Source organism: Oncorhynchus nerka, unplaced genomic scaffold, assembly GCF_034236695.1.
Source record: "Oncorhynchus nerka isolate Pitt River unplaced genomic scaffold, Oner_Uvic_2.0 unplaced_scaffold_1148, whole genome shotgun sequence".
NCBI lineage: Eukaryota > Metazoa > Chordata > Actinopteri > Salmoniformes > Salmonidae > Oncorhynchus > Oncorhynchus nerka.
Genome location: NW_027040181.1, coordinates 107,251 through 130,506, shown reverse-complemented (window position 1 = coordinate 130,506; position 23,256 = coordinate 107,251). Strand labels below are relative to the sequence as shown.

At 41.8% G+C, this 23,256-nt stretch overlaps 1 protein-coding gene across 2 annotated transcripts; it reads right to left on the bottom strand.

The window, feature by feature from the left end:
• Window positions 1-9,463: 9,463 nt before the first annotated feature.
• LOC135570043 (NACHT, LRR and PYD domains-containing protein 3-like) lies at window positions 9,464-21,812 on the bottom strand. 2 transcript variants are annotated; one of them, XM_065016099.1, is made up of 9 exons: window positions 20,873-21,812; window positions 17,599-17,715; window positions 17,275-17,359; window positions 16,916-17,144; window positions 14,775-16,545; window positions 14,314-14,487; window positions 11,997-12,170; window positions 10,420-10,466; window positions 9,464-10,036 (listed from the first exon to the last, which is right to left on the bottom strand). In XM_065016099.1, the coding sequence occupies exons 1-9, from the start codon at window positions 20,938-20,940 to the stop codon at window positions 9,504-9,506; spliced, it is 3,198 nt and encodes a 1,065-aa protein (XP_064872171.1). In that variant the 5' UTR covers window positions 20,941-21,812; the 3' UTR covers window positions 9,464-9,503. The 2 variants fall into 2 exon arrangements, with proteins under 2 accessions (XP_064872171.1, XP_064872173.1); XM_065016101.1 differs by lacking the exon at window positions 17,599-17,715.
• Window positions 21,813-23,256: the final 1,444 nt, after the last annotated feature.

The window sequence follows — 23,256 nt, the reverse complement described above, 5'->3', positions numbered from 1 at the left end:
GTGGTAGACCCATGGATCCTAACAGTATATAAAGAGCTGATCCAATGAGGTGAGGTGGTAGACCCATGGATCCTAACAGTGTATAAAGAGCTGATCCAATGAGGTGAGGTGGTAGACCCATGGATCCTAACAGTGTATAAAGAGCTGATCCAATGAGGTGGTAGACCCATGGATCCTAACAGTATATAAAGAGCTGATCCAATGAGGTGAGGTGGTAGACCCATGGATCCTAACAGTGTATAAAGAGCTGATCCAATGAGGTGAGGTGGTAGACCCATGGATCCTAACAGTATATAAAGAGCTGATCCAATGAGGTGAGGTGGTAGACCCATGGATCCTAACAGTATATAAAGAGCTGATCCAATGAGGTGAGGTGGTAGACCCATGGATCCTAACAGTATATAAAGAGCTGATCCAATGAGGTGAGGTGGTAGACCCATGGATCCTAACAGTATATAAAGAGCTGATCCAATGAGGTGAGGTGGTAGACCCATGGATCCTAACAGTGTATAAAGAGCTGATCCAATGAGGTGAGGTGGTAGACCCATGGATCCTAACAGTGTATAAAGAGCTGATCCAATGAGGTGGTAGACCCATGGATCCTAACAGTATATAAAGAGCTGATCCAATGAGGTGAGGTGGTAGACCCATGGATCCTAACAGTGTATAAAGAGCTGATCCAATGAGGTGAGGTGGTAGACCCATGGATCCTAACAGTATATAAAGAGCTGATCCAATGAGGTGAGGTGGTAGACCCATGGATCCTAACAGTGTATAAAGAGCTGATCCAATGAGGTGGTAGACCCATGGATCCTAACAGTATATAAAGAGCTGATCCAATGAGGTGGTAGACCCATGGATCCTAACAGTATATAAAGAGCTGATCCAATGAGGTGAGGTGGTAGACCCATGGATCCTAACAGTATATAAAGAGCTGATCCAATGAGGTGAGGTGGTAGACCCATGGATCCTAACAGTATATAAAGAGCTGATCCAATGAGGTGTGGTGGTAGACCCATGGATCCTAACAGTATATAAAGAGCTGATCCAATGAGGTGAGGTGGTAGACCCATGGATCCTAACAGTATATAAAGAGCTGATCCAATGAGGTGGTAGACCCATGGATCCTAACAGTATATAAAGAGCTGATCCAATGAGGTGAGGTGGTAGACCCATGGATCCTAACAGTATATAAAGAGCTGATCCAATGAGGTGTATATAAAGAGCTGATCCAATGAGGGTAGACCCATGGATCCTAACAGTATATAAAGAGCTGATCCAATGAGGTGTGGTGGTTGACCCATGGATCCTAACAGTATATAAAGAGCTGATCCAATGAGGTGAGGTGGTAGACCCATGGATCCTAACAGTGTATAAAGAGCTGATCCAATGAGGTGAGGTGGTAGACCCATAGATCCTAACAGTGTATAAAGAGCTGATCCAATGAGGTGAGGTGGTAGACCCATGGATCCTAACAGTATATAAAGTGCTGATCCAATGAGGTGAGGTGGTAGACCCATGGATCCTAACAGTATATAAAGAGCTGATCCAATGAGGTGAGGTGGTAGACCCATGGATCCTAACAGTATATAAAGTGCTGATCCAATGAGGTGAGGTGGTAGACCCATGGATCCTAACAGTATATAAAGAGCTGATCCAATGAGGTGAGGTGGTAGACCCATGGATCCTAACAGTATATAAAGAGCTGATCCAATGAGGTGAGGTGGTAGACCCATGGATCCTAACAGTATATAAAGAGCTGATCCAATGAGGTGAGGTGGTAGACCCATGGATCCTAACAGTATATAAAGAGCTGATCCAATGAGGTGAGGTGGTAGACCCATGGATCCTAACAGTATATAAAGAGCTGATCCAATGAGGTGAGGTGGTAGACCCATGGATCCTAACAGTATATAAAGAGCTGATCCAATGAGGTGAGGTGGTAGACCCATGGATCCTAACAGTATATAAAGAGCTGATCCAATGAGGTGAGGTGGTAGACCCATGGATCCTAACAGTATATAAAGAGCTGATCCAATGAGGTGAGGTGGTAGACCCATGGATCCTAACAGTATATAAAGAGCTGATCCAATGAGGTGAGGTGGTAGACCCATGGATCCTAACAGTATATAAAGAGCTGATCCAATGAGGTGAGGTGGTAGACCCATGGATCCTAACAGTATATAAAGAGCTGATCCAATGAGGTGAGGTGGTAGACCCATGGATCCTAACAGTATATAAAGAGCTGATCCAATGAGGTGAGGTGGTAGACCCATGGATCCTAACAGTATATAAAGAGCTGATCCAATGAGGTGAGGTGGTAGACCCATGGATCCTAACAGTATATAAAGAGCTGATCCAATGAGGTGTGGTGGTAGACCCATGGATCCTAACAGTAAAGAGCTATAAAGGTGGTAGCTGATCCAATGAGGTGAGGTGGTAGACCCATGGATCCTAACAGTGTATAAAGAGCTGATCCAATGAGGTGGTAGACCCATGGATCCTAACAGTATATAAAGAGCTGATCCAATGAGGTGAGGTGGTAGACCCATGGATCCTAACAGTATATAAAGAGCTGATCCAATGAGGTGAGGTGGTAGACCCATGGATCCTAACAGTATATAAATGATCCAATGAGAGACCCATGATCCTAACAATGAGGTGAGGTGGTAGACCCATGGATCCTAACAGTATATAAAGAGGTGAGGTGGTAGACCCATGGATCCTAACAGTATATAAAGAGCTGATCCAATGAGGTGTGGTGGTAGACCCATGGATCCTAACAGTATATAAAGAGCTGATCCAATGAGGTGAGGTGGTAGACCCATGGATCCTAACAGTGTATAAAGAGCTGATCCAATGAGGTGAGGTGGTAGACCCATGGATCCTAACAGTATATAAAGAGCTGATCCAATGAGGTGGTAGACCCATGGATCCTAACAGTATATAAAGAGCTGATCCAATGAGGTGAGGTGGTAGACCCATGGATCCTAACAGTGTATAAAGAGCTGATCCAATGAGGTGAGGTGGTAGACCCATGGATCCTAACAGTATATAAAGAGCTGATCCAATGAGGTGAGGTGGTAGACCCATGGATCCTAACAGTGTATAAAGAGCTGATCCAATGAGGTGTGGTGGTAGACCCATGGATCCTAACAGTATATAAAGAGCTGATCCAATGAGGTGGTAGACCCATGGATCCTAACAGTATATAAAGAGCTGATCCAATGAGGTGAGGTGGTAGACCCATGGATCCCTAACAGTATATAAAGAGCTGATCCAATGAGGTGGTGGTAGACCCATGGATCCTAACAGTATATAAAGAGCTGATCCAATGAGGTGTGGTGGTAGACCCATGGATCCTAACAGTATATAAAGAGCTGATCCAATGAGGTGAGGTGGTAGACCCATGGATCCTAACAGTATATAAAGAGCTGATCCAATGAGGTGGTAGACCCATGGATCCTAACAGTATATAAAGAGCTGATCCAATGAGGTGTGGTGGTAGACCCATGGATCCTAACAGTATATAAAGAGCTGATCCAATGAGGTGAGGTGGTAGACCCATGGATCCTAACAGTATATAAAGAGCTGATCCAATGAGGTGAGGTGGTAGACCCATGGATCCTAACAGTATATAAAGAGCTGATCCAATGAGGTGAGGTGGTAGACCCATGGATCCTAACAGTATATAAAGAGCTGATCCAATGAGGTGAGGGTGGTAGACCCATGGATCCTAACAGTATATAAAGAGCTGATCCAATGAGGTGAGGTGGTAGACCCATGGATCCTAACAGTATATAAAGAGCTGATCCAATGAGGTGTGGTGGTAGACCCATGGATCCTAACAGTATATAAAGAGCTGATCCAATGAGGTGAGGTGGTAGACCCATGGATCCTAACAGTATATAAAGAGCTGATCCAATGAGGTGTGGTGGTAGACCCATGGATCCTAACAGTATATAAAGAGCTGATCCAATGAGGTGAGGTGGTAGACCCATGGATCCTAACAGTATATAAAGAGCTGATCCAATGAGGTGAGGTGGTAGACCCATAGATCCTAACAGTATATAAAGAGCTGATCCAATGAGGTGTGGTGGTAGACCCATGGATCCTAACAGTATATAAAGAGCTGATCCAATGAGGTGTGGTGGTAGACCCATGGATCCTAACAGTATATAAAGAGCTGATCCAATGAGGTGTGGTGGTAGACCCATGGATCCTAACAGTATATAAAGAGCTGATCCAATGAGGTGAGGTGGTAGACCCATGGATCCTAACAGTATATAAAGAGCTGATCCAATGAGGTGTGGTGGTAGACCCATGGATCCTAACAGTATATAAAGAGCTGATCCAATGAGGTGTGGTGGTAGACCCATGGATCCTAACAGTATATAAAGAGCTGATCCAATGAGGTGTGGTGGTAGACCCATAGATCCTAACAGTGTATAAAGTGCTGATCCAATGAGGTGGTAGACCCATGGATCCTAACAGTGTATAAAGTGCTGATCCAATGAGGTGTGGTGGTAGACCCATGGATCCTAACAGTGTATAAAGTGCTGATCCAATGAGGTGAGGTGGTAGACCCATGGATCCTAACAGTGTATAAAGTGCTGATCCAATGAGGTGTGGTGGTAGACCCATGGATCCTAACAGTGGATAAAGTGCTGATCCAATGAGGTGAGGTGGTAGACCCATGGATCCTAACAGTGTACAAAGTGCTGATCCAATGAGGTTGTAGACATCAAATCAAATCAAATCAAATTTATTTATATAGCCCTTCGTACATCAGCTGATATCTCAAAGTGCTGTACAGAAACCCAGCCTAAAACCCCAAACAGCAAACAATGCAGGTGTAAAAGCACGGTGGCTAGGAAAAACTCCCTAGAAAGGCCAAAACCTAGGAAGAAACCTAGAGAGGAACCAGGCTATGTGGGGTGGCCAGTCCTCTTCTGGCTGTGCCGGGTAGAGATTATAACAGAACATGACCAAGATGTTCAAATGTTCATAAATGACCAGCATGGTCGAGTAATAATAAGGCAGAACAGTTGAAACTGGAGCAGCAGCACAGTCAGGTGGACTGGGGACAGCAAGGAGTCATCATGTCAGGTAGTCCTGGGGCACGGTCCAAGGGCTCAGGTCCTCCGAGAGAGAGAAAGAAAGAGAGAATTAGAGAGAGCATATGTGGGGTGGCCAGTCCTCTTCTGGCTGTGCCGGGTGGAGATTACAACAGAACGTGGCCAAGATGTTCAAATGTTCATAAATGACCAGCATGGTTGAATAATAGTAAGGCAGAACAGTTGAAACTGGAGCAGCAGCACAGTCAGGTGGACTGGGGACAGCAAGGAGTCATCATGTCAGGTAGTCCTGGGACATGGTCCTAGGGCCCAGGCCAGTTGAAACTGGAGCAGCAGCATGGCCAGGTGGACTGGGGACAGCAAGGAGTCATCATGTCAGGTAGTCCTGGGGCATGGTCCTAGGGCTCAGGTCCTCCGAGAGAGAGAAAGAAAGAGAGAAGGAGAGAATTAGAGAACGCACACTTAGATTCACACAGGACACCGAATAGGACAGGAGAAGTACTCCAGATATAACAAACTGACCCTAGCCCCCGACACATAAACTAATGCAGCATAAATACTGGAGGCTGAGACAGGAGGGGTCATCTTAGTTCCAACATCTTTTTAGCTGCTGTCCTGACAACATAAAGGTATTTTCTGTAATGATAATGGTGAATGATCATTAAGTGATAACAGTTTGGGGAACAATGTGTGATGACATCCATTACAGCAGATAAGACAGAGGGAACCTCTTTCCAAAACATGTCATGAAAAGCATGACGTTTCTAAAACGTTTTGAATGATGTCTGTGAGTATAACAAAACTCATATGGCAGGCAGAAACCTGAGAAAAAAATTCCCACCAGGAAGTGGGAAATCTGAGGTTTGTAGTTTTTCAAGTCTTATCCTATCGAATATACAGTGTCTGTGGGGTCATATTGCACTTCCTAAGGCTTCCACTAGATGTCAACAGTCTTTAGAACCTTGTTTGATGCTTCTTCTGTGAAGAATGTGGGAAGGAGAGCTCTTTGAGTCAGGTGTATGGCTGATGACGCGCTGATGATGCGCGTTCACGTGAGAGTGACCTGCTTTCCATTGCATTTCTGAAGACAAAGGAATTCTCCGGTTGGAACATTATTGAAGATTTATGATAAAAACATCCTAAAGATTGATTCTATACATCGTTTGACATGTTTCTACGAACTGTAATATGACTTTTCTTCTGAAATTTCGCCTGGACCTGCCCGCATGTCGTGAGTTTGGATTTGTGAACTTGAACGCGCTAACAAAGGAGCTATTTGTACATAAATGATGGACTACATCGAACAAAACAAATATTTCTTGTGGAACTGGGATTCCTGGGAGTGCATTCTGATGAAGATCATCAAAGTTAAGTGAATATTTATAACGCTATTTCTGACTTCTGTTGACTCCAACATGGCGGATATCTGTATGGCTCTTGATTTGTTGTCTGAGCGCCGTACTCAGATTATTGTATGGTTTGCTTTTTCCGTAAATTTAAAACAAAAATCTGACCCACGGTTGCATTAGAGACAATTATTTCTCTAATTCTGTGCATAACACTTGTATCTTATATTAAAGTTTATGATGAATACTTCTGTAAATTGATGTGGCTCTCTGAAAAAAATCACTGAATGTTTTGGAAGCAAAACATTACTGAGCGTAAAGCCCCAATGTAAACTGAGATTTTTGAATATAAATATGCACCTTATCGAACAAAACATACATGTATTGTGTAACATGAAGTCCTATGAGTGTCATCTGATGAAGATCATCAAAGGTTAGTGATTCATTTGATTTCTATTTCTGCTTTTTGTGACTCCTCTCTTTGGCTGGAAAAATGGCTGTGTTTTTTTGTGAGTAGGTGCGGACCTAACATAGTCGCATGGTGTGCTTTCGTCGTAAAGCCTTTTTGAAATCGGACACTGTGGTCGGATTAACAGCAAGTTTAGCTTTAAAATGGCGTATAATACTTGTATGTTTGAGGAATTTTAATTATGAGATTTCTGTTGTTTTGAATTTGGCGCCCTGCACTTTCACTGGATGTTGGTCAGGTGGGACGTTAGAGTCCCACGTACCCTAGAGAGGTAATCAAGTTGTTTTCCAGATCTGGCATCCGTCTCAGGTCCTTTCCATGACGATGTTAAATCTCTCTCTTAGCTAGCTCAACTCTGCACTTGCCTCTGCTAGTAATACATTTTGTTAACATTAGCCTAGACTGAACCACAGAAAATTACAGTTTTAAACAATTGTAAAAACATACTTCTTCCAGACAGAATAGTTCCTGTAGATTCAGACTCATCACCAATCTGTTGTTATGTTTTGTTGGTTTCATTACAGAATAGTTCCTGTAGATTCAGACTCATCACCAATCTGTTGTTATGTTTTGTTGGTTTCATTACAGAATAGTTCCTGTAGATTCAGACTCATCACCAATCTGTTGTTATGTTTTGTTGGTTTCATTACAGAATAGTTCCTGTAGATTCAGACTCATCACCAATCTGTTGTTATGTTTTGTTGGTTTCATTACAGAATAGTTCCTGTAGATTCAGACTCATCACCAATCTGTTATTATGTTTTGTGGGTTTCATTACAGAATAGTTCCTGTATATTCAGACTCATCAATCTGTTGTTATGTTTTGTTGGTTTCATTACAGAATAGTTCCTGTAGATTCAGACTCATCACCAATCTGTTGTTATGTTTTGTGGGTTTCATTACAGAATAAATCCTGTAGATTCAGACTCATCACCAATCTGTTGTTATGTTTTGTGGGTTTCATTACAGAATAGTTCCTGTAGATTCAGACTCATCACCAATCTGTTGTTATGTTTCAATGTTTCATTCAGAATAGTTCCTGGGATTCAGACTCATCACCAATCTGTCAGTTATGTTTTTGGTTTCATTACAGAATAGTTCCTGTAGATTCAGACTCATCACCAATCTGTTGTTATGTTTTAGGGTTTCATTACAGAATAGTTCCTGTAGATTCAGACTCATCACCAATCTGTTGTTATGTTTTGTGGGTTTCATTACAGAATAGTTCCTGTAGATTCAGACTCATCACCAATCTGTTGTTATGTTTTGTGGGTTTCATTACAGAATAGTTCCTGTAGATTCAGACTCATCACCAATCTGTTGTTATGTTTTGTGGGTTTCATTACAGAATAGTTCCTGTAGATTCAGACTCATCACCAATCTGTTGTTATGTTTTGTTGGTTTCATTACAGAATAGTTCCTGTAGATTCAGACTCATCACCAATCTGTTGTTATGTTTTGTGGGTTTCATAACCAGGTCTGTATAACAATTCAATAATGATGAGACGGGAGACAGGAATCAGTTCAACCATTTATCTGGAACGTGATCATCTCAACACATACAAACCCCCATGATGCTCTGCGGCACAACCCCAATACACAGCAAATATATAAATAAGTAAGTGGACACAAAACAAAACTTGTAGAGGAATTTAAATGTTCAGTTCTAGAAAGTAGGGCCATGGGACAGGGTCAGAAAGGTCAGTATGTTTGATACCTGGTTACAGAGGTGACATAACAAGCATAAGGTCCATTATAACACAGTGAAGTAGAGGTGGGAGCTAAAAGCAGACATGGACAGTGAGACGATGTGAGGAGGTCAGGGGTCAAACACTAGATCAGGACAGGTAGAAATGGCAGGGCTGGAAATAGACAGACACATTCTGATCATGGCTCAGACCTGAACTGAGACACCCAATCAGAAGATGTCATAACAAAGTCCTGATCTGAGACACACAATCAGAAGATGTCATAACAAAGTCCTGGCCAGTAGGCTTTATGGGATTTCCTTTCATCAAAATCCAGAACATTTTAATGAGGCATCTGTCAATAAAAAGTTACTTTAGAGCTTTAGTGAAAGGATGGAATGACTTAGTGTTACTACCATTTAGTGAAAGGATGGAATGACTTAGTGTTACTACCATTTAGTGAAAGGATGGAATGACTTAGTGTTACTACCATTTAGTGAAAGGATGGAATGACTTAGTGTTACTACCATTTAGTGAAAGGATGGAATGACTTAGTGTTACTACCATTTAGTGAAAGAATGGAATGACTTAGTGTTACTACCATTTAGTGAAAGGATGGAATGACTTAGTGTTACTACCATTTAGTGAAAGGATGGAACGACTTAGTGTTACTACCATTTAGTGAAAGGATGGAACGACTTAGTGTTAATTGGAACACGCTGTCGTACACATCGATCCAGAACGGGTGACATGTCTGGTGAGTATGCAGAAGCCAAAAAAGAAGAACTGTGTCCAGTGTGTGTGTCTAGTATGTGTGTGTCCTGTGTGTGTGTGTGTGTGTGTGTGTGTGTGTGTGTCCTGTGTGTGTGTGTGTGTGTGTGTGTCCAGCGTGTGTGCCAGGTTATTATTTGTGTTACCACGGTTATAATTTCAGGGACACTGAGGACTCTTCATGATAAACCCTAAACCCTGGATAGAGGGGCTCAGTGAATGTGGAGGTGAATGTGATCAGGTGGGTCAGTGTGTCAGAGGAGGCTCTATAGAAGGACAGAGTGCCGGCTGGCCAGTCCAGATACACTCCTACTCTGTGGGAACTGGAGGAGAGGACGTCTATGGTAGTGGGATTACTATTGTGACAGGCAGTGTAACTGATGTCAGAGCAGATCAGACTCCAGGACTTGTCATTGAATCCAAAACAGCAGTCATCACCCCTTCCTCTCCTGTTGATTCCTTTATATGTCACTCCTATATCAGCCCCTCCCCCACTCCACTCTACCTCCCAGTAACAGCGCCCAGTCAGACCCTCTCTACACAGCACCTGTTCATAGTACTCAAATCTCTCTGGGAGATCAGGATACGGCTGCTCCTCTCTCCTCCATGTCACCTTTCTGTTCTCCTCAGCCAGAGAGAGGCATCGGTTTACTGTGTTTAGGTCCAGTGTGAGATCACAGACATCTGATGGATGAAACCAGACACAATATTAGAAATCATCATCATTCACATTAGAATGTTAACTCACTTTTCACTAATTAATTTAATGTAGATGTTTCTAGGTATCAAAAGGAGAAGTTAAGGTAACTTGAGACTTGTTGAATGATCATATGTTATACTGTATGGTAATATAAAACTCACTAATTCCCATTAATTACACACACACACACACACACACACACACACACACAAAGCAATTCTTTGTAAACTTTGGTGTCTCTGATTTCTGCTTCTGTAGAACTACAGCTGATATTTAATATGACCAAGTAAGTAATGATGGTGGTCTTTAACTTCACTTGAATTAAGACTTATTCTTAGTCATATTCTTCACAGCAGTCAACACTCACATTTTCTAAGTCCAGGTTTCATTCTGTTCTCTCCACCATGTTCCACACTGTAGCGGTAAGCAGAAGAACAGACAGTCATTGAGGGATACACCTGAACTCACACACACACACACACACACACACACACACACACACACACACACACACACACACACACACACACACACACACCAAGCGAATGTTTGTCTGTGTGTGTGTGTGTGTGTGTGTGTATGTTTGTGAGTCCAGCGTGTGTGTAAGTCCTGTGTGTGTGTGTGTGTCCAGTGTGTGAGTGTGTGTCCAGTGTGTGTCTGTGTGTGTATGTATCCAGTGTGTGTGTGTGTCCAGTGTGTGTGTGTATCCAGTGTGTGTGTGTCCAGTGTGTGTCTGTGTGTGTGTGTGTATCCAGTGTGTGTGTGTCCAGTGTGTGTGTGTGTGTGTGTGAGTCCATTGTGTGTGAGTCCAGTGTGTGTGTGTCCAGTGTGTGTCTGTGCATGTGTGTCCAGTGTGTGTGTGTCCAGTGTGTGTCCAGTGTGTATCCAGTGTGTGTCCAATGCTTGTATGTGTGTGTTTGTGTGTACTGTGTGTGTGTGTGTGAGTCCAGCGTTTGTGTAAGTCCTGTGTGTGTGTGTGTGTCCTGTGTGTGTGTGTGTGTGTGTGTGTTTCCAGTGTGTGTGTGTGTCCAGTGTGTGTGTATCCAGTGTGTGTTTGTCCAGTGTGTGTGTGTGTGTGTGTGTGTGAGTTCAGTGTGTGTGTCTGTGTGTGTGTGTGTGTGTGTGTGTGTGTCCAGTGTGTGTCCAGTGTGTGTCCAGTGTGTGTGTGTGTGTGTGTATCCAGTGTGTGTTTGTCCAGTGTGTGTCTGCGTGAGTCCAGTGTGTCCAGTGTGTGTGTCCAGTGTGTGTGTATCCACAATTTATTAAAGTGTGTGTGTGTCCAGTGTGTGTGTGTGTGTGTGTGAGTCCAGTGTGTGTCTGTGTGTGTGTATCCAGTGTGTGTGTGTCCAGTGTGTGTCCAGTGTGTGTCCAATGCTTGTATGTGTGTGTGTGTGTGTGTCCTGTGTGTGTGTGTGTTTCCAGTGTGTGTCCAGTGTGTGTGTGTCCAGTGTGTGTGTATCCAGTGTGTGTTTGTCCAGTGTGTGTGTGTGTGTGTCCAGTGTGTGTCCAGTGTGTGTGTGTCCTGTGTGTGAGTGTCCAGTGTGTGTGTGTGAGTTCAGTGTTCAGTGAGATCAGTGTGTGTGTCCAGTGTGTGTCCTGTGTGTGTGTGTCCTGTGTGTGAGTGTCCAGTGTGCGTGTCCTGTGTGTGTCCAGAGTGTGTGTCATTGAGCACACACATTGGAACACACTGAACTCACACACACACACACACACACACACTGAACACTGAACTCACACTCACACACAGGACACACACACACTGACAACACTGCTAACACACACACACTGGACACACACACACACACTGGACACACACACACACACTGGACACACAAACACAGTCAGCATATAACTTTGTCCAAGTGGTGGTCAGAATGTTTGTCTTAACTAGCCTGATAAGTCAAACATGTCTGATATGAACATTGACATAAACCCTCTACATACTTGAGTTTCTCCAGTCTGCAGTGTGGATCCTCCAGTCTAGCAGAGAGCAGTCTGACTCCTGAGTCTCCTGGGTGATTGTAGCTCAGGTCCAGCTCTCTCAGGTGTGAGGGGTTTGACCTCAGAGCTGAGAGCAGAGAAGCACAGCCTTCCTCTGTGACTAGACAGCCTGACAGCCTGCAAAGAGTCAAATCATATTAAAACCACACTGATATTCTTTGGTGGTGAAAATAGTGGCAGTATATTTTTTCAACATATTCAGATATATCAGTGTTCTGAAACCTTCCATATCTATTCGTAAAATAGTGTATCATTATAAAAAATAACAAATGATCAAAGTATTGCCTGCAGATAGAAACATGTATAGTACAAATATTATAGTAGACTGACCAGACCAGTTTAAAAAGCAGTATCAGTCAGAAGACAGACAGTGAGGTATCAGATTTAGATTGTATTGAGTATACAGTCCACACCATATCTATTTAGACAGTGAGGTATCAGATTTAGATTGTATTGAGTAAACAGTCCACACCATATCTATTTAGACAGTGAGCTATCAGATTTAGATTGTATTGAGTATACAGTCCACACCATATCTATTTTGACAGTGAAGCTAACATTTTAAATGTTTCTCTATACTCCAACATTTTGGATTTCAGATCAAATGTTTCATATGAGGTGACAGTATATAATGTCACCTTTTATTTGGGGTATTTTAATACATACAGTTGACGTCGGTAGTTTACATACACCTTAGCCAAATACTTTTAAACTCAATTTTTACAATTCCTGACATTTAATCCTAGTTAAAATTCCCTGTTTTAGGTCAGTTAGGATCACCACTTTATTTTAAGAATGTGAAATGTCAGAATAATAGTAGAGAGAATGATTTATTCAGATATTATTTCTTTCATCACATTCCCAGTGGGTCAGAAGTTTACATACACTCAATTAGTATTTGGTAGCATTGCCTTTACACTGTTTAACTTGGGTCAAACGTTTCAGGTAGCCTTCCACAAGCTTCCCACAATAAGTTGGGTGAATTTTGGCCCATTCCTCCTGACAGAGCTGGTGTAACTGAGTCAAGTTTGTAGGTCTCCTTGCTCACACATGCTTTTTCAGTTCTGCCCTCAAATTTTATGTAGGATTGAGGTCAGGGCTTTGTGATGGCCACTCCAATACATTGACTTTGTTGTCCTTAAGCCATTTTACTACAACTTTGGACGTATGCTTGGGGTCATTGTCCAAAACATGCTAACCTCTCACCATTACCAATTACAGAGACTACAACAAAACATGCTAACCTCTCACCATTACCAATAACAGAGGCTACAACAAACCATACTAACCTCTCACCATTACCAATAACAGAGACTACAACAAAACATACTAACCTCTCACCATTACCAATAACAGAGACTACAACAAAACATGTTAACCTCTCACCATTACCAATAACAGAGGCTACAACAAAACATGCTAACCTCTCACCATTACCAATAACAGAGACTACAACAAAACATGTTAACCTCTCACCATTACCAATAACAGAGACTACAACAAAACATGCTAACCTCTCACCATTACCAATAACAGAGGCTACAACAAAACATGCTAACCTCTCACCATTACCAATAACAGAGGCTACAACAAAACATGCTAACCTCTCACCATTACCAATAACAGAGACTACAACAAAACATGCTAACCTCTCACCATTACCAATAACAGAGACTACAACAAAACATGTTAACCTCTCACCATTACCAATAACAGAGGCTACAACAAAACATGCTAACCTCTCACCATTACCAATAACAGAGACTACAACAAAACATGCTAACCTCTCACCATTACCAATAACAGAGGCTACAACAAAACATACTAACCTCTCACCATTACCAATAACAGAGGGGTTCTGATCTTTGTTCCTCTGTAACTTTCTCATTCATCATCATTCTCGATTCATTCATGATTATTCATAATCTTAGTAGCATCCACATGAATGTAGAAGTGTTCAGAAACATCTTCTATTCTTACTGACAATACAAGTGAGGTGACTCCAAAATGACAGGACATTATTCCCCATTCAGTTTCTATTAGGAAAACATCTAAAACACAACCAAGACAAACTGCAAATGAATTCAACAAGTTAGTAGAATCACAAGCTTGATGTAATCACTGTAGGCATGGAATATGGGACCAAATACTAAACGTATGACTACTTTAATACACTATAAGTGAATATAACCGAATAATTACGACTTTTCAAATGGGAGAACTACATACATAAAGTGCTTTCATATCTGATAATACTGACCTCAGAGTCTCCAGTTTACAGTGGGGATTCCCCAGTCCAGCAGAGAGCAGCTTCACTCCTGAATCCTTCAGGTCATTGTTACTCAGGTCCAGCTCTCTCAGGTGTGAGGGGTTTGACCTCAGAGCTGAGACCAGAGAAGCACAGCCTTCCTCTGTGACTCCACAGCCTGACAGCCTGACAAAGAGATCATCATGACTTCACAAACACACTGTTAATTTAACACCAGTAGTGTAGAAGGACAATGGTAGATGCATTTGGTTTATTCTCTCAAACAACATATAGATTCATCTTCCGTTTTCCTAGAATTGTATGGTCATATTGTTATACTAATGTGAAAATCAATGAATTTATTCAATATGTTTTTCCAATATAATATTATATACATATTATAATACATATTTTTCTCTAAACTGAATATTTCTTCCTGATGATTAGTTCTTATATGTCATTTTATTACTCACAGAGCAGCTCTGGAGGCTTTGACCACTGGCAGCAGCCTCAGAAGACCTTCCTCTGATCTGGAGTATTTCTTCAGGTCAAACACATCCAGCTCCTTTTCTGAAGTCAGCAACACAAAGACCAGAGCTGACCACTGTGCAGGTGACAGGTTGTGTTTTGAGAGACTTCCTGAGCTCAGGTAGCTTTGAATCTCCTCCACTAGAGAATGGTCATTCAGTTCATTCAGACAGTGGAACAGATTGATGCTCCTCTCTGGAGAGGGATCCTCCCTGATCTTCTCCTTGATGTACTCGACTGTGTCTTCATGGCTCTGTGAGCTGCTTCTTGTCTTTGTCAGTAAACCTCGTAAGTGCTTCTGATTGGACTCCAGTGAGAGGCCCAGTAGGAAGCGGAGGAAAAGGTCCAGGTTTCCTGTCTCACTTTGTAAGGCTTTATCCACAGCACTCTTGTAGAAAGTAACTTCAGGCTCGTCGTTTGTTTGCAGTTTGTCCATTAGATTCTCATTGTTGTTGATGAATGAGAGGAACACATATACAGCAGCCAGAAACTCCTGAATGCTCAGATGAACAAAGCAGTACACCTTGTCCTGGTACAGCACACATTCCTCTTTAAAGAGCTGTGTGCACAATCCCGAGTACACTGAGGCTTCATTGACATCAATGCCAGCCTCTTTCAGGTCTTCTTCATAGAAAATCAGATTGCCATTCACAAGCTGTTGAAAAGCCAGTTTTCCCAGTGACAGAATGCTCTCTTTATTCCAGTGTGGACCTGTGTCTTCTTTCCCAAGATACTTTTCATTCTTCTGTTTGGTATGAAACACCACAAGGTGTGTGTACATCTCAGTCAGAGTCTTGGGCATCTCTTCTCTCTTATGTTTCAGCATGTGTTCAAGGACTGTTGCAGAAATCCAACAGAAGACTGGAATGTGGCACATGATGTGGAGGCTCCTTGATGTCTTTATGTGTGAGATGATTCTGCTGGCCAGGTCCTCATCACTGAATCTCTTCCTGAAGTACTCCTCCTTCTGTGGGTCATTGAACCCTCGTACCTCTGTCACCTGGTCAACACACCCTGAAGGGATCTTATTGGCTGCTGCAGGTCGGGTAGTTATCCAGAGGAGAGCAGAGGGGAGCAGATTTCCCTTGATGAGATTTGTCAGCAGAACATCCACTGAGGTTGACTCTGTGACGTCCCAACAGATCTTGTTCTTCTGGAAGTCTAGGGGCAGTCGGCACTCATCCAGACCATCAAAGATGAACAGAACTTTGTACTTGTTGTAGTTGGAGATTCCTGATTGTTTGGTTTCCATTGAGAAGTGATTAAGAAGTTCAATGAAAGTGTGTTTGTCCTCTTTCATCAAATTCAGCTCCCGAAAAGGGATTGAAAATACAAATTGGACATCCTGATTTGCTTTTCCTTCAGCCCAGTCCAGAATGAACTTCTGCACAGAGACTGTTTTTCCAATGCCAGCGACTCCCTTTGTCAGCACAGTTCTGATAGGTTTGTCTTGTCCAGTTAAGGGTTTGAAGATGTCGTTACATTTGATTGCAGTCTCTGGTCTTGCTTGTTTCCTGGTTGTTGTCTCAATCTGTCTCAGCTCATGTTCATTATTGACCTCTCCTGTTCCACCCTCTGTGATGTAGAGCTCTGTGTAGATCTTATTGAGAAGTGTTGGGTTTCCTTGTTTAGCGATCCCCTCAAATACACATTGAAACTTCTTCTTTAGATTAGATTTGAGTTCACGTTGGCAAATCACAGCAGGATCATCTGAATCTAGAAATAACACAGAGGATATTAATATTACGTCTGTTTTAATACCTACAGTATTGTAGGACTGTTATAAAGTTTTACATTATAATAATTTATTCTCTTAACTGACTTTATAAATGTGTAAATGTTTTCATAATGCATTACAGACTGGTGTGACTGATTATATTATTATTGGTATTATTGATGGTATTATTAATGTTCTCTCTCTAAATGAATCACCACAACACATCCCTGCTGCTACTTGATGAGGTCACTAGGTGTTGTGTTAAGGCTGCTACAATATCATTGAGTTACACAGCTACTTTAGCTGTACTTTAGCTACAGCTTTTAAATGTTATAAAACAGCATTCAACATGAGGCAGACAGATCTTACATTTCTCCAGTGTGTCAGCAAGCTCCTTCTGGTTCATTTTCCTCAGGATGTGCAGTGTGATCTTCAGAGCCCCCTCTCTGGCACTGCTCTCCTGCTGCTCATCTTCAGCATCCACCACTTCCTTATCCTGTTTCTGACTCTCAAAGCCTTCTGGGAATTCTGGACTAAGAATCCTCTTGAACATCTTCAGCTCGTTCTTCACAAATGTCATAATTTTATCTTCAAGCATCTGGAATAAATTAAGTAAATAAGTTAAGCAAGAGAATAAAATGCTTTCTCATTAACACATTAATGAATGATTGACAGATCAACTTTACTTGAGGTAAACAAAAACAAATGTACATAACAGGACCACATACACTGAATATGGAGGCCAGGTCTGTTTGATGACTCTGGGAAGACTGACCACTGAGAATCTCTGACTCTGATCTCTCCTGTTGGTTTCTGTGGACAAAACATTAGATTACATCTCCTCATCCAGGGAGTACACACACACACACACACACACACACACACAGAGGGAATGTTGTGTTTGTTTAATTGTTTTAGGACTATGAGAATGGACAAAATGATTAGCATATGGATTATGAAAACAACAACAATAAATGGGAAAATGGGAGAGGAGAAATGACTATAGACAGTGTTGTTTAACTCACTGACCAGGACCCATGAGTTCTTCTTACCTTTGTTCAGTAGAAAAGTCTCCCTCTCTAAAGTGTATAGGACGATCCATAGACCAGTCACTCTTCATGGACACACAGCTGGGAACAGGGGAGGCTGGTCTCTCCTGCTTGATTGGTCTTCAACACAACAGAGACAAACATTACATCTCTCATCTACTCTGAGCTCAGATGGGGAAACATAAGAGTTTCATTCCAAAACACTATATATCAATTTTCAGAAATGTTAGTAAATTAGCTTTTATTGTTCAAAGCATTTCTGAAAGAGATTGGTGTGTTTTTTCTCTATCTAATCATGGGGTTGTTCACTATCTAATCATGGGGTTGTTCACTATCTAATCATGGGGTTGTTCACTATCTAATCATGGGGTTGTTCACTATCTAATCATGGGATTGTTCACTATCTAATCATGGGGTTGTTCACTATCTAATCATGGGGTTGTTCACTATCTAATCATGGGATTGTTCTCTATCTAATCATGGGGTTGTTCACTATCTAATCATGGGGTTGTCCACTATCTAATCATGGGGTTGTTCACTATCTAATCATGGGGTTGTTCACTATCTAATCATGGGGTTGTTCACTATCTAATCATGGGGTTGTTCACTATCTAATCATGGGGTTGTCCACTATCTAATCATGGGGTTGTTCACTATCTAATCATGGGGTTGTTCACTATCTAATCATGGGGTTGTCCACTATCTAATCATGGGGTTGTTCACTATCTAATCATGGGGTTGTTCACTATCTAATCATGGGATTGTTCACTATCTAATCATGGGGTTGTTCACTATCTAATCATGGGGTTGTTCACTATCTAATCATGGGGTTGTTCACTATCTAATCATGGGATTGTTCTCTATCTAATCATGGGGTTGTTCACTATCTAATCATGGGGTTGTTCACTATCTAATCATGGGATTGTTCACTATCTAATCATGGGGTTGTTCACTATCTAATCATGGGGTTGTTCACTATCTAATCATGGGGTTGTTCACTATCTAATCATGGGGTTGTTCTCTATCTAATCATGGGGTTGTTCACTATCTAATCATGGGGTTGTTCACTATCTAATCATGGGGTTGTTCACTATCTAATCATGGGGTTGTTCTCTATCTAATCATGGGGTTGTTCTCTATCTAATCATGGGGTTGTTCACTATCTAATCATGGGGTTGTTCTCTATCTAATCATGGGGTTGTTCTCTATCTAATCATGGGGTTGTTCACTATCTAATCATGGGGTTGTTCACTATCTAATCATGGGGTTGTTCACTATCTAATCATGGGGTTGTTCACTATCTAATCATGGGGTTGTTCTCTATCTAATCATGGGGTTGTTCACTATCTAATCATGGGGTTGTTCACTATCTAATCATGGGGTTGTTCACTATCTAATCATGGGATTGTTCTCTATCTAATCATGGGATTGTTCACTATCTAATCATGGGGTTGTTCACTATCTAATCATGGGGTTGTTCACTATCTAATCATGGGGTTGTTCACTATCTAATCATGGGATTGTTCACTATCTAATCATGGGGTTGTTCACTATCTAATCATGGGGTTGTTCACTATCTAATCATGGGGTTGTTCACTATCTAATCATGGGATTGTTCACTATCTAATCATGGGATTGTTCACTATCTAATCATGGGGTTGTTCACTATCTAATCATGGGATTGTTCACTATCTAATCATGGGGTTGTTCACTATCTAATCATGGGGTTGTTCACTATCTAATCATGGGGTTGTTCACTATCTAATCATGGGGTTGTTCACTATCTAATCATGGGGTTGTTCACTATCTAATCATGGGGTTGTTCACTATCTAATCATGGGGTTGTTCAATGACAGATATGTATTTGTTTAAAATCATATGATGTCTTCATTTCAGAGAGACAAATAATCATGTTTTTTTTCCGCAAAATGCTATATATTTGCCTCACTCAAATGTTACCGCCGGAATAATGAGACTATAAGGAGGACCAGTACTGAGTCAATGTGCAGGGTACCAGGTAGTTGAGGTAATAATGAGACTATAAGGAGTACCAGTACTGAGTCAATGTGCAGGGTACCAGGTAGTTGAGGTAATAATGAGGCTATAAGGAGTACCAGTACTGAGTCAATGTGCAGGGTACCAGGTAGTTGAGGTAATAATGAGACTATAAGGAGTACCAGTACTGAGTCAATGTGCAGGGTACCAGGTAGTTGAGGTAATAATGAGACTATAAGGAGTACCAGTACTGAGTCAATGTGCAGGGTACCAGGTAGTTGAGGTAATAATGAGACTATAAGGAGTACCAGTACTGAGTCAATGTGCAGGGTACCAGGTAGTTGAGGTAATAATGAGGCTATAAGGAGTACCAGTACTGAGTCAATGTGCAGGGTACCAGGTAGTTGAGGTAATAATGAGACTATAAGGAGTACCAGTACTGAGTCAATGTGCAGGGTACCAGGTAGTTGAGGTAATAATGAGACTATAAGGAGTACCAGTACTGAGGCAATGTGCAGGGTACCAGGTAGTTGAGGTAATAATGAGACTATAAGGAGAACCAGTACTGAGTCAGTGTGCAGGGTACCAGGTAGTTGAGGTAATAATGAGACTATAAGGAGTACCAGTACTGAGTCAATGTGCAGGGTACCAGGTAGTTGAGGTAATAATGAGGCTATAAGGAGTACCAGTACTGAGTCAATGTGCAGGGTACCAGGTAGTTGAGGTAATAATGAGGCTATAAGGAGTACCAGTACTGAGTCAATGTGCAGGGTACCAGGTAGTTGAGGTAATAATGAGACTATAAGGAGAACCAGTACTGAGTCAATGTGCAGGGTACCAGGTAGTTGAGGTAATAATGAGACTATAAGGAGTACCAGTACTGAGTCAATGTGCAGGGTACCAGGTAGTTGAGGTAATAATGAGACTATAAGGAGTACCAGTACTGAGTCAATGTGCAGGGTACCAGGTAGTTGAGGTAATATGAGACTATAATTGAGATAATATGTACATGTAGGTAGAGGTAAAAGTGACTAGACAATCAGAATAGAGATTACTTCTCCTCATCCAGGGAGTTCAGACACACACACACACACACACACACACACACACACACACACACACACACACACACACACACACACACAGGGAGGGAATGTTGTGTTTGTTTAATATTGTTTTAGGACTATGAAAATGGACAAAAGGATTTGGAAAATGGGAGAGGAGAAATGACTAGAGACAGTGTTGTTTAACTCACTGACCAGGACCCATGAGTTCTTCTTACCTTTGTTCAGTAGAAAAGTCTCCCTCTCTAAACTCTATAGGAGGTTCCATAGACCAGTCACTCTTCATGGACACACAGCTGGGAACAGGGGAGGCTGGTCTCTCCTGCTTGATTGGACTTCAACACAACAGAGACAAACATTACATCTCTCATCTACTCTGAGCTCAGATGGGGAAACATAAGAAGAGTTTCACAAATATAACTGACTTCTAGACATTAGTTAACGCGCGCGAGCAGTGTGTCATTTAAAATGACGAAATTCATTTAGCGACGCGAGCGTTGTAGTCAGTCTGTCAGCCCCGCTAAAAGGCTGGTGTCGTTACTCTGCCTTCTCCGGGGGCATGTTGAGGTACATTTACTAACCGGGAGGGTTTGAATGATGTGATTTATTGGAGGGCTGGAAGACGCACTCTCGAGGTTATTTACTCACAATATCAGATATTAAGATGATTTTTATAATGAATGTATACTGAGGTTGAGGTTCTGACTAGTGATTATTTACCCGGGGTTCAATACCTGCTATTGAGGCGCCCTGAAAATAATATTCAAAAGTTTGGTCCTTGGACACAGAGGGGTTAAACACTAAAGTTACCGTCCATCTAGTGAAGAGAGGAGAACCGGACAGAGGTAGCCAGCATCCGTCAACGAGAGAGGGAGAAGCCTCACCGGGATTTAACAGGTGGAAGAAACAACCGGGGAGCTCCATCGGTCCACAAGAAATGCAGACAGCCGGTGATGATGTAGTGGTAGCTATGGTAACTAGGATGCTGCTGGTTGAGTAGCTAGCTAGCTTACCGAGCTGTACCGACTAGCTAGGATAACTAGGATGCTGCTGGTTAGTTAGCAGGTCGTTCGTCTGTCCCTCGTCTCGATGATGAATCCGGTGAAACACAAATTGAAACAAGTATAGAGAGTGAAAAGGATCTGGCTACACTCATACTGTCCCTGACCATAAAGAAAAAAGCAAATTGAACAGTAAACTTCGGTGTCTCAACACTGTAACAAACACCGTCGTTATTCCCCAAGATCACCTCAGTCCACTCTGCGCGTAACCGGACAATATCCTTGGCGCCACACCGAACGTGGACGCGGACAGTTCTGTACGGGGACGCGGACGGTTCTGTACGGGGACGCGGACGGTTCTGTACGGGGACGCGGACAGTTCCAGAACGCGGACATGAGCAGTGCAACACAATCAACTGAACCCAGTCTTTACAGTGGGTTACATTAGTAATATGAATTATTTATTATTATGTAAAACAAACATTCTATGTTTTTTTATAACAATATTTTGAGATCTGGGTCCATATCGCCAAAGTGTCTCAGAGGAGAAAATTGGTCGTATAAGTGCTGAGAATAAAGACATTTTACACTTATGGGTATAAATTAAAGCTATTTATGAAGTCTCTAGTCCCACCTAGTTGGCAGAAATTTATGACACCTCGTGAGCTGTCCTAAGTAGTTATGAGTTAACAGCAGGTGTCCTAAGTAGTTAAGAGTTAACAGCAGGTGTCCTAAGTAGTTATGAGTTAACAGCAGGTGTCCTAAGTAGTTAAGAGTTAACAGCAGGTGTCCTAAGAGTTAACAGCAGGTGTCCTAAGTAGTTAAGAGTTAACAGCAGGTGTCCTAAGTAGTTAAGAGTTAACAGCAGGTGTCCTAAGAGTTAACAGCAGGTGTCCTAAGTAGTTAAGAGTTAACAGCAGGTGTCCTAAGTAGTTAAGAGTTAACAGCAGGTGTCCTAAGAGTTAACAGCAGGTGTCCTAAGTAGTTAAGAGTTAACAGCAGGTGTCTTGATAACACTATAGAATAATGCAGTGAGTCAGTGGTTTCTGCACAACATGTAATTGTTTTGGAGCAGATAAAAATAATGTTTTGATATTTGATATGATCAATCCATTAATAATATATGTCTTGTGCTTTTGGCAATGATTTATGTGTAATAATTATGAATAACAAGTGATACCATGTATCAGGCTTATTCCCCAAGATTAACTCAGGTTTTCACCCAGTGGCTAAGGAGTTGGACCTGTGGCCTAAAGGTGGCTGGTTTGAATCCATGTGTAAAATGTGCTATTTGCTAACTGCTGGGTTGCATGATGTCATTTATTGACGGGCTGGAAGTCCCACTCTGTCTTTTCTATTCCGAGGTTGTTTATAAGCAATATCAGATATTAAGGTGATTTTTATAATGAATGTATACTAAGGTTGAGGTTTTGACTAGTGATTATTTACCTGGGATTCAATACCTGCTATAGTCACTTGTTTTCTCTCCCAAAAGCAACACAGCCCTAATAGGAGATATACAGCTAACTAAAGTCATGAGACCATTTTAGAAAAGCATGGGACATATAGACTGTGGTTGCATGCTATTTTATGTCAATCAT